The 15,023-nt window shown below is 49.8% G+C and overlaps 7 protein-coding genes across 7 annotated transcripts; 5 read left to right on the top strand and 2 right to left on the bottom strand.

Moving 5' to 3' along the window:
- Nucleotides 1-981: 981 nt before the first annotated feature.
- N7539_008397 (uncharacterized protein) lies at nucleotides 982-1,191 on the top strand (the record flags this gene model as incomplete). The annotated part of the gene is made up of 1 exon (XM_056937997.1): nucleotides 982-1,191. One exon carries the CDS (start codon nucleotides 982-984, stop codon nucleotides 1,189-1,191), a length of 210 nt encoding a protein of 69 aa, XP_056787089.1.
- Nucleotides 1,192-1,607: 416 nt separating this feature from the next.
- N7539_008396 (uncharacterized protein) lies at nucleotides 1,608-2,214 on the top strand (the record flags this gene model as incomplete). The annotated part of the gene is given in 2 exon segments (XM_056937996.1): nucleotides 1,608-1,776; nucleotides 1,796-2,214. The coding sequence occupies 2 exon segments, from the start codon at nucleotides 1,608-1,610 to the stop codon at nucleotides 2,212-2,214; spliced, it is 588 nt and encodes a 195-aa protein (XP_056787088.1).
- Nucleotides 2,215-2,224: 10 nt separating this feature from the next.
- Nucleotides 2,225-3,030, top strand: N7539_008395 (uncharacterized protein; the record flags this gene model as incomplete). Its single annotated transcript, XM_056937995.1, has 3 exons — nucleotides 2,225-2,546; nucleotides 2,678-2,762; nucleotides 2,820-3,030. The coding sequence occupies 3 exons, from the start codon at nucleotides 2,225-2,227 to the stop codon at nucleotides 3,028-3,030; spliced, it is 618 nt and encodes a 205-aa protein (XP_056787087.1).
- A 504-nt stretch (nucleotides 3,031-3,534) lies between these two features.
- On the top strand, nucleotides 3,535-4,990 carry N7539_008394 (ankyrin repeat domain-containing protein; the record flags this gene model as incomplete). The annotated part of the gene is given in 3 exon segments (XM_056937994.1): nucleotides 3,535-4,400; nucleotides 4,791-4,904; nucleotides 4,918-4,990. The coding sequence occupies 3 exon segments, from the start codon at nucleotides 3,535-3,537 to the stop codon at nucleotides 4,988-4,990; spliced, it is 1,053 nt and encodes a 350-aa protein (XP_056787086.1).
- An 811-nt stretch (nucleotides 4,991-5,801) lies between these two features.
- On the top strand, nucleotides 5,802-6,759 carry N7539_008393 (ribulose-phosphate 3-epimerase RPE1; the record flags this gene model as incomplete). The annotated part of the gene is made up of 3 exons (XM_056937993.1): nucleotides 5,802-6,044; nucleotides 6,141-6,392; nucleotides 6,487-6,759. 3 exons carry the CDS (start codon nucleotides 5,802-5,804, stop codon nucleotides 6,757-6,759), a joined length of 768 nt encoding a protein of 255 aa, XP_056787085.1.
- Nucleotides 6,760-7,401: 642 nt separating this feature from the next.
- On the bottom strand, nucleotides 7,402-8,534 carry N7539_008392 (uncharacterized protein; the record flags this gene model as incomplete). The annotated part of the gene is made up of 2 exons (XM_056937992.1): nucleotides 7,402-8,244; nucleotides 8,319-8,534. 2 exons carry the CDS (start codon nucleotides 8,532-8,534, stop codon nucleotides 7,402-7,404), a joined length of 1,059 nt encoding a protein of 352 aa, XP_056787084.1.
- A 754-nt stretch (nucleotides 8,535-9,288) lies between these two features.
- Nucleotides 9,289-9,544, bottom strand: N7539_008391 (uncharacterized protein; the record flags this gene model as incomplete). Its single annotated transcript, XM_056937991.1, has 2 exons — nucleotides 9,289-9,376; nucleotides 9,444-9,544. The coding sequence occupies 2 exons, from the start codon at nucleotides 9,542-9,544 to the stop codon at nucleotides 9,289-9,291; spliced, it is 189 nt and encodes a 62-aa protein (XP_056787083.1).
- Nucleotides 9,545-15,023: the final 5,479 nt, after the last annotated feature.

The following is a 15,023-nucleotide window of genomic DNA, read 5'->3' as shown; positions in this document are numbered from 1 at the left end:
TAGGTAGTAGGTAGGTACCTAGTGGTAACTAATAGGTACTGATTACTGACTCAAACATCTACTCTTCCTTCGAAACTATCACAGGAGAATTTGACCGGTGACCTTTCGATTCTGAGTTTAGCCTTTGGTGATTACGGAGCTACCTACTGTACAGCGTTGTAAAAAGATATCTCTTTTCGTATGCTTTCGTTCAGGCTCTGTGTCACTGTCAAGAATTCACGATTTGCTTCACTGCTTAGCTTTACCTTATCAATATCAATGTATGAGAATGAAATTTTCAAGGCAGTCGGAACATGGATGCCGATTGCGATCAGAAGCTGGACATCTTACACTTGGACGAAGAAAATAATCAGGCCTTAGTCGGGTATCTGTCACGTTCAGGCAGACACAGCAATTGAGTGGCGCCTATTCTGGACGAATATCGTTCAGCTACAAAACTTGTTTATGGTCAACAAAGCCTCAAAGTCCTTAAATGTCCATTTGATATGACGCCGGCCACCAAGGGCCGCTTGAAGGGAGGCCGATCCATAGGCAAGGATGAATCTCCCGAGTGTGCCCAAAGTCTTGGTCCAACTCCAAGGTTCATTGCCGAAGCATGCTCAGTGATTATCTTCATGAAGGCGCATCTGTGGAATCTGCGATTGCAATCTGATTCGATCGCTCAATCAAATAACGTAGCCTCAAGTAAATCGATGGCGACTGAAACTTTCTGTCCCCCCTCAGCACTTAAGGAGCATCCCTTGAGCCACATGTCTGGGCCGGCGCGTAAGAACGGTTTCTGATAGGCACCTTTGGAGACGGTCGTCGTACCTAATGGCTCATGCCGAAGGTTGACGATGTATGATCTCCTCAGTGATTGACTTTCAAGTATGCATCGTCGAGACCTTTTCTTCAAGACATGCAAAGCGGCTGTGGCAGCACTTTCCGAGCCGGAACGACGTCTAGCATTGAATCACCAGCGCCCAACGGGGTTTGGGAAAAATGACTCTGCTCTATGTGTTCTTGGAACCAGCTCGACAAGTTTCTCAGTTCACGGTCACTGGGTCGGAGCGGTCGGTCGTCGTTCGCCGATACATGGCCGGAACTCAGCCATCCCAAAGCATCGCTAGTCACGCTGGCTGGCTGATTTCTGAGGACGACGAGCAGTCCTGGTTGTTTGTGAACTGCCGTACAAAGAGAGTCAATAATTAGGGATCGTAGCACATAATAGTACCGGAAAGCCCGAGCCAACTGTGCTAGGAGCTTGTGAGTGTCGTTGCCTGATTTCTATCATCAACGCTAATCGTATCACCAGGGCGGATCCATCCTGGTCTAGGGAGTGCCACAATCCGGGTCGTCAACGACTTGTGGCCCTGCAACAAACCCTGGTCTACTTGGTCCAAGAGCGATGGCCTCCTCAACTCAACTTTCTCCCCAGCAGGACTTAGCGCTGCCAAGTGCGGCTGAGATTGGCGGCAGGCGACTCCTTCTGTCAAGTTGCTATGCGCAAGAGTTCTCTGTTCTTCGGGCAAGACATTACACAGTGCACTGATTACCCTCCGTTCGGATACAATCATACCTTCAATTTGTGTCATCAAGGATTCGTCCATTCTCGCAGCCCTGAAAAAATGGACCGCCCCTCCAAGGACGCCTTTCAAACCGGCTGGATCTGTGCCCTGCCGATCGAGGCTGCGGCTGCACACGAAATGCTGGACGTGAAATTCGGAATCCTTGATGAGCAAGATTCAGCAGACTCGAACACCTACATGCTAGGTCGAATTTGGCAAACACAACGTTGTGATTGCCGCCCTCGGAGGCGAGTACGGGACTACCTCGGCTACTGTGGTTGCGAACAACATGCTTCGTACATTCTCGAACTCGCTTCGAATCGGATTAATGGTCGGCATCGGCGGTGGAATCCCTTCTGCTGCTCATGATATCCGTCTCGGCGACGTCATCTTCAGTTATCCAGATGCTACTTGTGGTGGTGTAATCCACTATGATAGGGGCAAGATTATTGCTGGTGGTGAATTCCAACGCACAGGGTCGCTGAATAGTCCACCGAGGGCACTATTGACCGCAGTCAACATAATGAGAGCGGCTAGTCTGACTGATGACCCCTCCTACCTGGGTTATATCCAAAGTACCATCGAGAGAAACGCTCGAACTCGCAAAAACTTTGGCCGGCCTCCTTCACAACCCGATCGACTTTTCCTGGAATATGTGCCCGACTGAATGGGAACAGATGAGGGATCTACGCGACGATAGTGATCCACTGCCACACTATGGCGTCATTGCTTCCGATAACAAAGTTATCAAGCATGGGGAAACCAGAGAGCAACTTCCCCTGAGAACTAGCGCGCTATGTTTCGAAATAGAGGCAGCCGGTCTGATGTTGGATTTTCCATGCATTATCATTCGCGGCATCTGCGATTATGCCGATTCGCACAAGAATAAGGCATGGCAGGGCTATGCAGCCTTGGTAGCAGCAGCCTACACGAAGGAATTATTGGAGTATATCCCTGTTAGGCAGGTATCACAAGAGGGCTTGGCGGTAGATATGTGTAGTAAGTAAACGAGAGCTTTACCTCGCTCATTCAATCTTAAGAGTCGCTAGCTTATATAGCTCTATTAGATGGTTTAGCCGAATTGAATGGCATACGTCAGGATTTAGACTAAGCACGTAACTAAGAAGCAGAGCACCACCGCGAAAAGCTCGCCTTTGTTCGGACTGAGAAGCATAACCGCTGTCATCAGACGTTCAAAACATCGCCCTACGAGGAGTAAAAGAACATCAACCCCATAAAAGCGGAAGGAACCTGTTAATGAGCTCTCCAGAGTATTGAGTACACCTGTTGGCTGGAGAGTAGTGCGAACGATCTGCTCTGGGTAACTGCCGACCCCGGCTGCGGTAAGTCTGTCCTTTCGCGATCATTAGTTGAGGATTTCTTGAAGGACTCTACTTCAGACGTTACTGTCTGTTACTTTTTCTTCAAAGATAGCGATAAGCCAGATCGACTTAACAAGGCGCTATGCTCAGTACTGCATTAGTTGTTCAGTAATAAACCTCAGCTCCTCCGTTATGCTTTACCCTCTTAGGAAAAGACCGGTTCGAAGCTATAAGGAGAGGTAGAAGAGTTGTGGAGAATCTTTATGAATGCCGCGTTATCGGATAATTCATGCAAAATAATTTGCATATTCGACGCACTCGACGAATGTCGTGAGATGGATTAGAAGCGACTTATCGAGAAGCTACAATTATTTTACGACTTAATATGCCCGCCGACACAGGAGTCCTGGTTGAAATTCCTAGTCACAAGTCGCCCCTACGCGGAGATAATAGATAAATTCTAATATGTGATGGACTCTTGCCTAATCCTTCACCTTAAAGGAGAGGATGAAAATGACTAGATTAGTCAGGAGATTGATATTATTGTGAGATTACGAGTATATAAGCTTGCTAAAGTAAATAATCTGCTACTGGATATCGTGTAGCGGATCGAGTAGTAGAAGCTGCAATCGCGTAGTCGCACGTATCTCTAGCTATATCTAGCTATGGCCGATATTCGAGCTACCTTCAAAAACAGCCTTCGCCCTGCCGAGGAAGAAATTCAGTTGATACTTCGATCAGTCAATAAGGCATATGAGAAGATTCTGAGTCGAGTGCCTTCTAACCGTGTTAGTACTGTGAAAAACGTGCTGCAAATCATTGTTGGGGCACGGCGCCCCCTGACCACAGAGGAAATGGCTATGGCGCTCGGTATAGCCGAATCACCGCAATCCGAGACTGTAGCAGAAGCTGGACTGGACTCATCGCGAATGGGTGGAGTTATACGTCGATTATGTGGTCTTTTTGTCTTCATTAATCATTCCAAGGTTTATCTGCTGCATCAGACAGCAAAGGACTTTCTTATGAGGAAGAATAATGCTTGCAATATCGAACACCTATTCTTATGGACACTTACCGACGTGGAGCATCAGCTGGCTTTGATCTGCTTACGATGCTTGTTAATGAAAAATCTGGTTAATGATGATCTTTACCACATTCCAGGATTTCTGAAATACGCAGCAATTTATTGGCAAGATCATGTCAGGGAGATGGGCGTCACCCAAGACCCCAAGGCCATTCAAAGACTCCAGCAAGTATACACAATGTCTCCCCGTCGACTTTCATTGTTGTTTACATCAATGTCGACTATTAACGATCCATGCGAGAGTCTAAACATACCTGCTTTAACCCTAGCGTCAAGGAATGGGCATATTCAGGCTGTCGAATTTCTCTTGTCTGCGACGGGAACCGACGTCAATGCGAAAGATGAATGGGAGAATAGGTCGATTTTCTGGGCCTCAAAAGAGGGATATGATGAGGTCGTGCAGCTACTACTCGAGAGAGGAGCCGATGTCAACGCTCAAGGTGGCAAGTACGGAAGCGCCCTACAGGCCGCGTCTTGGGGAGGACACAATCGAATCGTACAGCTACTTATTGGATGCTACTGGGAGAACGTAGCAGACCCAAAAGAGGGGAGAAAAGGAATGGTGAGATTGAATCTGGTGAGAGGTGCCTATCTAAGCTACGAAGGTGGTGTGCGTGGGCGCGCTGGTGAGACGCGCCAAACCACCAAGCTATCTCAACACTACTACTCGAGAGAGGAGCGAATATCAACGCCCAAGGTAGCGAGTACGGAAGCGCCCTACAGGCCGCGTCTTTCGAAGGATACGATCGAATTATACAGCTACTAGTCGAGAGAGGAGCCGAGATCAACGCTCAAGGTGGTCATTAGGGAAACGCCTCCAAGCCGCCTTCTCTGAAGCGCCCAGTTGAATCGTGCGGCTATTGAGTCGAACAAGCAGCCGGCGTCAATGTCGAAGGTCTATCCTCCAGATATGCCCTGTAAACGTCCTCTCGTCAAGGACATGATCAAGTCGTGCATTTGCTAGTCGAAAATTGGCCCAGTCAGTGCTGGAAGTGGACTTTATGCAGGCGCTTCCTGATCCGTCATCGAATCGATAACGCACAACAATGGCATTGCAATTGCTCAGCATGCGTAGTTCTCCATCTCTCATCTCCAGGGGAAAGTCGTTCAATATAGCCCTCGAGGACTTTGTTGTATGTACCACAAAGCAAGCCCCGTTACAAAGCATTTGCTGCGTCCGGTGTGGAATGTGTACTCCCACTTATACACGTGTCTCGGATGACTCTTCGATAAAAAAGATTCAAACCGTAATCTTGACCTTATCCTCTTGCTCATCACGGAGCTTGTATAAAACATGGAGAGATCAGTCCATGTTTGAGCACTACCACGTACGATCTCGATGGAAGTGGAGGGAGCTGAGATTCGATATCCTGATTCTTGAGAAAGACCTGATTTTGTACAGTGAATGCCGTCAATCCCAGTATATCGGTAACATAGGTAGACAAACTCGAGCCTGATAGCCGAGCTGCGGTTACCTGAATTGCCCATATCATTAGTACCTAGCATAGTTCAAGTCTAGAGGAAAGTCGGAACTTGATTAAAAGGTGAAGGGTAGGTAGATAGTCATCTACAGTAACTGTTCGAGCAGGGTGGGTCCGATCCACATCAGTTACATCAGACTCTCAAGCACTGAACTGCGGTCTTTGGGGTCAAAGCCGTTTTCCCTGCGGACTGTAGCCCTGGAAAGCTACTACTAAAACCAGCTTCCAACTCCCCGTGATCGGTGTACTCCATTATCCTCAGTACCGAAACCACCGTCAATACCTTCACTCATCCTCCCCATCTCCCACTTCTGCTCTTCCCCAATCTTTTCTCACTCCATCCCCCCCCCCCCCCCCACTCCACATCATGGCGCCGCCTGCGATCATTGCGCCCTCAATCCTCAGCGCCAACTTTGCCAACCTGGGCCATGACTGCGCCGAGAAAATCCGGCAAGGCGCAGACTGGCTGCACATTGACATCATGGACGGTCACTTTGTGCCCAACATGACCATCGGGTGTCCCGTCGTCTCCCACATTCGCGGCTGCGTGGATCGACCCCTCGAACCTGGAGCGCGGGGTACATTTGACTGCCACATGATGATCGCAGAGGTACGTTTGTCCTGGCACAACGTCCGTTGCAATTGGTCCACAGTGATGGCTCGGGCTGAGATGCTGACTCTTATTCTTTGCGGCCGCTCGCTCTAGCCTCACAAATGGGTCAAGGAATTCCAGAAAGCCGGATGTGACCTGTACTGCTTCCACTACGAAGCCGCCGTGTCTTCCGTCGCCGCGACCGAGCCCTCCGATAAGACGACCAAGGAGCCGACCAGCCCCCGCGCATTGATCAAATATATCCACGAGCAAGGCATGCAGGCCGGTATTGCGATCAAGCCGGATACCCCCGTCGATGTGCTTTGGGATATTCTCGAGACCTCCGACGAGAAGGAGCGTCCTGATGTGAGTTGATCGATGCGACATTTGTTCGCTGGAACTTGCGGTCTCCTAGAGGTGGAATGGAGCTCTCCGCTGACATCCCGCTCTTCTCGCACAGATGGTCCTTGTCATGACCGTGCACCCCGGCTTCGGTGGCCAAAAGTTCATGGCCTCCGAGCTGCCCAAGGTCTCTGCTTTGCGCGAACGCTATCCCAACTTGAACATTGAGGTCGACGGTGGTCTGGGCGTGGGTACCATCGACCAGGCTGCTGATGCTGGTGCCAACGTGATTGTCGCTGGCTCGGCCGTGTTTGGTGCGGAGGACCCCGCGGACGTGATTCGAAAGCTGCGCGAGGCGGTCCAGAAGCGTCAGGTTCAGGCCAAGGTTTAAGGGATGGGTTAGTGAGAACATCAGAACCAGCAGGTCTTTTTGAGGAGTTCAAGCTACCCTGCAGTATGCCACCCGGAGGGGGACGGTGTGTCAGCGAGTCATAGTCAATCAATCACGGTCCGATCGAGGTAAGTCTCGCATCGGGGAAGAACGCCTAGAGACATCTTGAGCGTGATCGACGCGAAACCTCACATGCGAAGGAAGCCGTGCCGTGCCGAACACTGTCCATCTTTGACGGTAGACGACAATTACATACATACATAGAATGTGTATTCAATCGAAAGCACACGAACAGAGAAGCGTTGACTTGTATAGTATATGTGACAAGAATGATGACTTATGTGTTCGATTGGATTTCCACTCGTTATCGAGGTTAGGTGATCCGTGGATGTCACGCAATTCCATACCAGTCACCCAGTCGGTGCTGGGCAACCGTGGTGCTTAGAAGATATGAGCGAACTGAAAATTGACATGGACCGCAACAATCTGCTCGATTGAATCATGAACAAAAACCTGGTATCACAAACAAAGTATACAAGAAATTGGCCAGGCCTCGAATCGAATAGAGACTCTTAACGCCTTAGTTACACCTCCCCCAGTAAAATGGCCCGTAGTGAGGGTGGATGCTCACTCCTTGGCTTTCTATTCCACTTCAGCTTTCTCCTTTCGCGCCGTCGTTTCCGTATGAGATACTTCCTTCGTCTGTTCATTCACGGGCTTAGCCGCGGGCTTGATCAGCTCTTCCTTCTCCTCCAGCGGTGTCTCGTCCGCACTAGGAACCTCCTCGATGATGCTCTCATCTCGGTCCTTGCCGGCAGCTTCCTTTCGCAACGCATCCAAGGAGGCAGATGGTCCCTCGGCCGCGGAAATTGACTGACGAATTTCCGTGACCACTTCGTCCTTGTCCGCCTCGTCGCTCCCAGAGATGATCGATCCCCGATGGTGCTCGACCAGGCCTAGTGCTACAGCATTGTCCACGTGGAAGTTGGCCGTCGAGACAGCTGCGACTTCAGGCACGAGGGGAGGACGCTTGGGGCCCGAGGGCGAATCCGGGGCGATATCAGGAAGTTCGGGAGCGACCGAGCCACGAGGCGCTTTGGGAGAAGAGGGCTGTTCAGCCTTGGTCTGTTGAGCAGCTGATGAGGGCTCGTCTGACTTGACCGGCTCTGGATTCTTCACATCTGCCTTTTTCTCCTCGGTCTTGCCCTTTGCCTTGTTGGCAGCTTCGGAGCTAGCTTGACGAAGCGCGAGGACGGCCGCATCGTCCTTCTTATCTTCTTGCTTGGTCGAGGGTGGGTTTTGAATTTTAATGGTGGACGTTCTGGGTACGGTCATTTCAGGTCGTTTGGGAGTTGATTCTGTGGCGGGGGTCTCAGAGACAGGTAGAGGGTTGCTCGTCGCAGGCATGCCGTCAACGTCTTGGAAACTATTGACAATCATGCGGAGTTCGCCGTATTCATTCCACTCTTCCACTTCCTCGAGGTCCTGAGCCGGTGTGAAAAGCCCTCTGTCAGTCCGGCTTGGATTCAGGGTATAACCGCAGTAAGTTGTGCACCTACACCGACAATGTTGCCATATTTCACCAGACCGGGGAGCTTCTTGCCCTTACAGCGACGACTCCATAGCTTGCGGGCAGCTTCATCAGTGGCGACATCAATGGCGCGGAATGGGAGCTTGTTGGCTTTGAGAATTGTCTCGATCCGTGAGGTAGCGGTGATGATGTGCGACGACCCCGCGGTCAGGGAGGTGTAGAGATAAAGGGTCGAGTCGGCCATGACTAGGGTACTGTGGTGGTTGGCAGTCACACCTGTTGGAAGATAGAAGATATTGGGAGTATATGGAATGGGTGAGTGTGACCAGAACACATCCAAGAAACAGTGATCAAGAGGCGCACTGTTGGAGCTCAATGCAAATAAAGGGGGGTGTGGACAAGGAGTTCACGTTTCACCACTCAGGAAGTCTAAAATTGGTTTATTTGTTCGTTTACTGAGAGGACTTGCCGCCCAATTTGGCGGCAGATTCAGATTGTTTGGGCCGATGACGTGGGGGGGGGGGAGGGGAGGAACGAGGATAGGAGACGTCACATGATGGAACGGGTCCACCGGCCTAGTGAGCAAGGAAACGATCATGTGACTCTGTGCGGATAGGGATCTGCCGGTAAAAGTGTCGGGTGTCTGTTGGAGATCGTCCATCCGCTCGTACAACAGTCGGGCTGAAAGTGCGGGTTTTTGACGTCAATTAGGCACCGCAACAACAACAACAACAACCACAACCATACTTCTACTGCTAATCTTTCGCCAAAGTGGTCAAATTTGAATACCAAGTTGCATCAGCCCTGGGTATGTTTGTGACGGATGAAGCGTGGGAGTCAGCTCTCGAACGTGGATTAAACTTACTAGACTGATCATGTCTGTTGTGAATGACGGAGGCCTTCCATCTTCGTGTGAAAGTGGCGACCATCAGACTCTGGAGGTCGCATGTCGGTCCAGGTACCTCTCAATCACGAAATCATCACCAGCAACATAGCCTTCACTGAATCTCCATCTTTTCCTCTGCCACGACATGGGCAGGCAAGAGAGTCTCGCCCTCTACACGTGCTTTTGCCATGTGATGCACCCTTGGATCTTTGGCAAGACCCCGGAGAGGTTTTGTACCACATTTGAAAGCTTTGCAATTCAAGGGACCTTCCGGAGAAGGTTGTCAGAGGGGCATCGTAGTTCTTTTTAGGGTTCAATTGGTGATCCATGACGAACTCCTTGGCATCGGGATTCTTTCGAATGGCCATTATGAACTGTTTGATGCAGTGTGGAAGTGGCAGAGGCTGATATGGGTCGTGTTGGTCACACTCCCAAAAAGCATTCTGCTACTTGCTCAGATGGGTTGTCAGTATCTCAGATGAAGAGCCGAAGAGAAGGTTCCACAGTGAGGCAGACCACGCCGTGAGCAACAGCTTGTGGCGGAATGGCCGTACATTGTCGTTTGTTTTGGTGATGCCTTGCCTTCCCAAGGCTTGCACGCCTTCAGCTGCTTTATCTTGATAAGCACGGGCCTCGGGGTGTTCGTCAGTCTTTTCTGTGAATGGTACTATGTGGAGCGAAGCAGCTTGGTCCTCAAGTTTGCCCATGACAATGGGCCATAAACGCCTGGCTCCATTCGTCAAAGTTAGACTGGCCCTGAAGCAAGGGAACGTAATTCATCATCGAAACAGGATTTATAGTCTTAAGTACCGAGAAGCGGTGGGAAGGAAGCTTCAAAACTCAAATTCTCATAACTCAAGTCGGCTTGGTTCACAGAACCCAGTCACAGTGTTTTGCAGCAAGCGGAAACTTGGACTCTGTCGCAGAGGTGGATTTGGAGTTGTCGGCACGTTGGTGAACGCGCTGAGGGTCAAGTGTGATAGGCAAGAGATGCTCAGGGAAAGAGTGGCGTGGATTGCATGTATCAAGCCGTAGTAAGGGACTTCGACTCACCTCAACGAGGCCTTAGACTGGTCTCCAAATTTGTGGAAATCCAAGTCATATCAAAGTGATGCAATGCAGGGAGGTTAGTGTGGATGAAAAGTCAGAAGGGGCAGGCGAACAAGCCCGCGAGATCAAATTGATTGCGAAGCACTCACATGGGATATGATGGGAAGTTGACGGAGCTTTACCCGAAAAGGGTACTAGAGTGGCTTCAGTGTCACCTTGGCCTGGGTATGACTGTGACTTCTACCGGCCTATCGTCTGAAGCCGTCTGCTCTTGCAAGTCATGATTGAGGAAATATGTACAACAGGTTTTCGATGAAACCGATCAGCTAGGTACTGGAGTAGCCGAAGATTCGCTTAGTTTATCGATAGTGATACTTGTATGGGCGATACCTGACCTGCAATAGAGACTTGCAGTAACCTGACTTTAGACTTGCCCTGTGAATTTCGGGGTTTACTTTGTAATCAGTTAGAATGTCGACCGGTCATGTTGAGGTCATTGCGTGACGAGGGAGCCTACCAGTGATACAAGGTCTTCAAAGTACGAAATGAGAAATGAGAGCACGGAGAGAAAGGTGAGAATCATTGAGAGCTTCCACCAGCTCAAAATATCAATTCAGAATCTCCCATTGAGATGGGTAGATGATTTGACTTCTCCTCACATAGGGGGAGGCCTGCTCAAAAAGCGATGAAACTCGATCAACAGATCGCGCTTCGGAGGGAAGATTGACCGTTGGCACCAGGAAGAGGTGTAGAGACTTTGGTGCATAGTCATGATCCGGCAAGGACAGATCCAGAGCTCTTCCGGCGCGTGAGGCAAAGGTGGTATCAGGTCATATCCCGGGATTTTCGTCGCATACGGACAATCGGGGAGGCAAGGTCGTTGGTAAAGCTCGCCGATCAACAGGAAAACCCGCCACGTAGATTTTTGATGAAGCATCCAGCAGTAGTGAAAGTATCTCCAGTGTCGGGTATTGAGTCGGAGTACTAACTTTGCACGGGACGCTCTGGCAGACTTCGCGCTCATGACCATGCGTTGCCTCAGCCAGGGGAGGACTCCGTGGGATTCGCAGATCTGTCCCTCGATGTAGCTTTGGAAGGTTTGGAAGATGTATTGGCAGGTGATGGAAAAGCAGATCTGGTCGACGTAGGGCAGGTGGACGAGGATAGCCAGAATCAATTCAGGTGGAAGTCTCTCCAAGTAGTTGCATGTTGAACGAAGCTTGAGATTTGAGGGCGATAGAATCGCACGAATCTTGGCTGAAAGCTCAGATATCATCTTTGAATGCGTCATTCAAGATGCGCGAGGGATTGCATGAAAGAGGAGATTGATGATGAAAAAGAGGAAGAGATTGAATATTTCACAAGTGGTACTGTTTATTGTCATCCATCTAACTTGCGTTTTCATGTATACAGACTCCGATCCCCGAAACGGAATATCAGTGCCTGCTCCGGTTGATTCCGCTGAATGATGGAAACCCACTTCCTATACAGTCCGCACCCTCATCGAGGTAGGCCTACCGTGGATCTTGATAAGAACCCGCTGCAAAGCATTTACGATTTTTTGGGTTCTGCAAACAAAACCAAGATATTGGGGGTAGATCGGTCCTCGCCGTTCCGGCCTTGTTTGTCCCGATCAGGCAAGTCTCCATTTAGACCCCCCATCTACGTCGTTCGTCTCCTGCACACAGGTCATATCATGGAGAGTCCACATGACTCGACCCCTTCATCATATTGAACTCTGGTCGAATGTTTCTCCTACCAGATAGAGCTGGCTTGAATAGACGGGATTCGCGATGGTGCCCGAGCATTGCAGATCTTGGTGGACTCTTGAGACGGGTTCGGTGCACGCAGAAGTTAGTAGAAACATGTTCTCAAAAGCTCTGTCACAACAATTGATGGTTTTTTAAGAGCGGTGCGTCAAGAGCCTTGGATTGGTATCCAAATGTAACATGACTTCACCAAGTAACAGCGGGAGAAGCTGTATTTCCAGCATACACACAGAACTAGTATTAGCAGTTAGGCTAAGTAGATGAAAAGGTAGATGGGGGGGGGGCGTACTATTTATCGGCGAATCTCCCACGCAGTTTCAATTTGCATGATAAGCCATCAAATTCTGACACTTCCGATCAGTTCATTTGCTGTTGTATGCAGAAACAGCGGACAGCTCCTTCCCTGCGCTTGTATCAATGCCCCGGACTTCCAGCGGTGCAAATGAGGACTTCTTTCTGCTCCTTCTTTTGCAGTCCTCTTGGAAATGCAAGAGAACAATTATCCTTGCCATCTTTCTTCTGCACTCAAGCACTTCTGTTGACTGTCAACAAGGTCGCCGAGACTCGATAGAGAACTAGTGCTCGGAGAACTAGTGTTCGGAGGAAGAGTAGCTCCTTGCCAGGCTAATCCTTACAACCGACGTGCCATCCTATCTCAGTCCGACTGAAGAGCATGGCAACGAGGGCCAGAGAGCTCAAGTTGCCTCAGCCTGAGCTAACCATGAAATTGATGATCGGTGAAACGGCTTCGCCAACTCAAAAGCTATCGATCAAGCTGCCAACCTACCCTCGACTGAGCCAGTGACTCTATGCGAATTGCAGATCCGACTCCCAAAGAGTGAAGACTTTTAGACTTGACAGCAAGCTCTGTGCAAAGCTCTCATCGATGCAGACCTCGTGAATCTTTTCAACCGAAGCATCAGAACGCCGAGTCGGGTCGAGAAGGGGACTGTCAAATGGGGGAGGGTATCTTCGAAGGTGGCTTTGTGGATGCTGTCCTCTCTTGGGCCCAATGTTAAAACCGTACTGGTAGTCCCAGATAAGAAGCTACTGTATGCGAAGGACTTCATGAAAGCTTACAGAAAGGCCTTGCATAAAAGCGGCTTCAAGACTATCGTTTTCAAAGCCAAGACACTTGCGCTCCTGAAACCAACCGACCTTGCCACAGCAGGTCAGGTTATTGACGGAAATATGAAAGCGGACCATTAGGCTCTGATGCGTGGCGCCGCACTAGGTATTCCTTCTTGGCATCTGGTGATCCTGAGGTCTCTCCTGATGGATGACAAGAAAGAGTGTCACATCCCGACCCACTGATCACGGATATCGATACCGAAGCAAGGGTGGAGCGATTCTCCAGAGTGCTTCTATGCAGTGCGCACTCATCGACTTTCATAAGACCGGTGATGCTCTCAGAATCGATTCGAGAGGTCGTCTAGAATCCTCTTTCGAGAGAGGTGCTCACGTGAAACCGGCCGAGTGATCGTCGGGGCCTGACAGATCATGATAGATTGGACCCTGTTTCTCGTGGGCGTGAGCCAAAAATTTTCTTGATTAATGTAAATTAGGGAGCTGTTATGAGGCTCATTACATACGCGTTTTCTTACGTAGGTGTTCTCCGGCAGTTACTGCCCTGCGCATAGTCCAGACTCAGGAACGGCATGGCGGTAAGAGTCCAAGGGTGACCAAATGTGTAAAATAATAGAAGAGGTGGACCTCCAGTTGATTCATCAGAGGCCCCTCTGGGCTGAAAACACGCAGTAAGCGTAGGTAATTTCCTACGGCTTGATCTTCATGACGGGAGATCCTTTTACTGTCGACGCTGAATAGTGTACAGTGGAGTGGGCAGATAGGATCGTCATCCTTACTGTGAAGTGTGAACAACCACGCTCATGTTGAATCCCGATAGTGAGTAGTATCCACTATCCGCAGATTCTCCACTCAAGCCTTTTGAGACTTGGTCGGCATCCATGATACTTGCCGATCGGGCAGCATTGAGGAGCGTTGGTGGTAATTACACTGGACTTTTTGTAAAGATGCGACGACTGTATGTCCACCAGTGGACTGAGCTGAGACTAGCCATGCTACTGAGCTTCGTAGTGAGCTGAATGATTGCAGGTGTTCCGCAGACTGTTTTCTAAATGATCGAATATAATACCATCTCTTGCGATGGTCATTAGAGGACGAAATCCATGTTGAGATTTTCACGTGGTACAGCCCTGGCTGCCGACGGATGTCGCCGTTCTCAACCATGGTAAACGCCTTCATTTTATCCACTTAGCTCACCGTTGTGTACTTCATACCTAAATTCCTACGAAATACTGATACCGATACGCCGGCGGACTTAGCTAGATGAGAGTGTGTGTTCCGAGCGACTTTTGACGATTGAAATCTTGGTCTCAATATCATCATGTCATGGCCGAGCGAAATGTAAGCTGTCCAAAGTGCTGGTCACGTGAAAGACGTCTTTTCGCTCGGGCTTTACCTGTCTGCTTCCTCACACCCGTACTCAGTTTCCCAGGTACTCCCCCTCGGCTTGCAAATCCATTCCTGCGATCAGGGGATAATGTTCTAATGTAGCAGCTCGCTGTCGACGTCACCGCTGGGCCTCCGTACAAATGCTCTCCAAGCATGGAATAGGAGCTTGGACCGCGCTATGAAAGCTCCCCGGGATTCACCGGGGCCCAACTGACTCTGCTCGTGCATATGGGCTGGCAACGTGGCATCGTGACACACGCTCAAGCGGGGAGAAGGGAGAGTTTCGGAGCGTCACTACTACCAACTAGTAATTGTAATATGATCAGGTCATTCAGCTTCGGTAGTGGAGGATTACATTGTCACCTGGTAACGTAGTCTAGACGGAATGGTCCAAGACTTGCTTATACTAAAGATACAAATTTAGCAAAGAGGCTGAGCGATAGGCGTGGGCTTGTGGATTCATGAACCGACGAGGAAAATCCTGTGATAGTCCAGTGGAGATACATTGGCGGGTGCTTATGTCACACACCTCGTCGCCAAACACCACTGAGGA

The sequence above is a fragment of the Penicillium diatomitis genome (assembly GCF_028827545.1).
Source record: "Penicillium diatomitis strain IBT 30728 chromosome Unknown utg000012l_segment0_segment0, whole genome shotgun sequence".
Taxonomy (NCBI): domain Eukaryota; kingdom Fungi; phylum Ascomycota; class Eurotiomycetes; order Eurotiales; family Aspergillaceae; genus Penicillium; species Penicillium diatomitis.
This window is presented reverse-complemented; position numbering and strand designations above follow the sequence as displayed.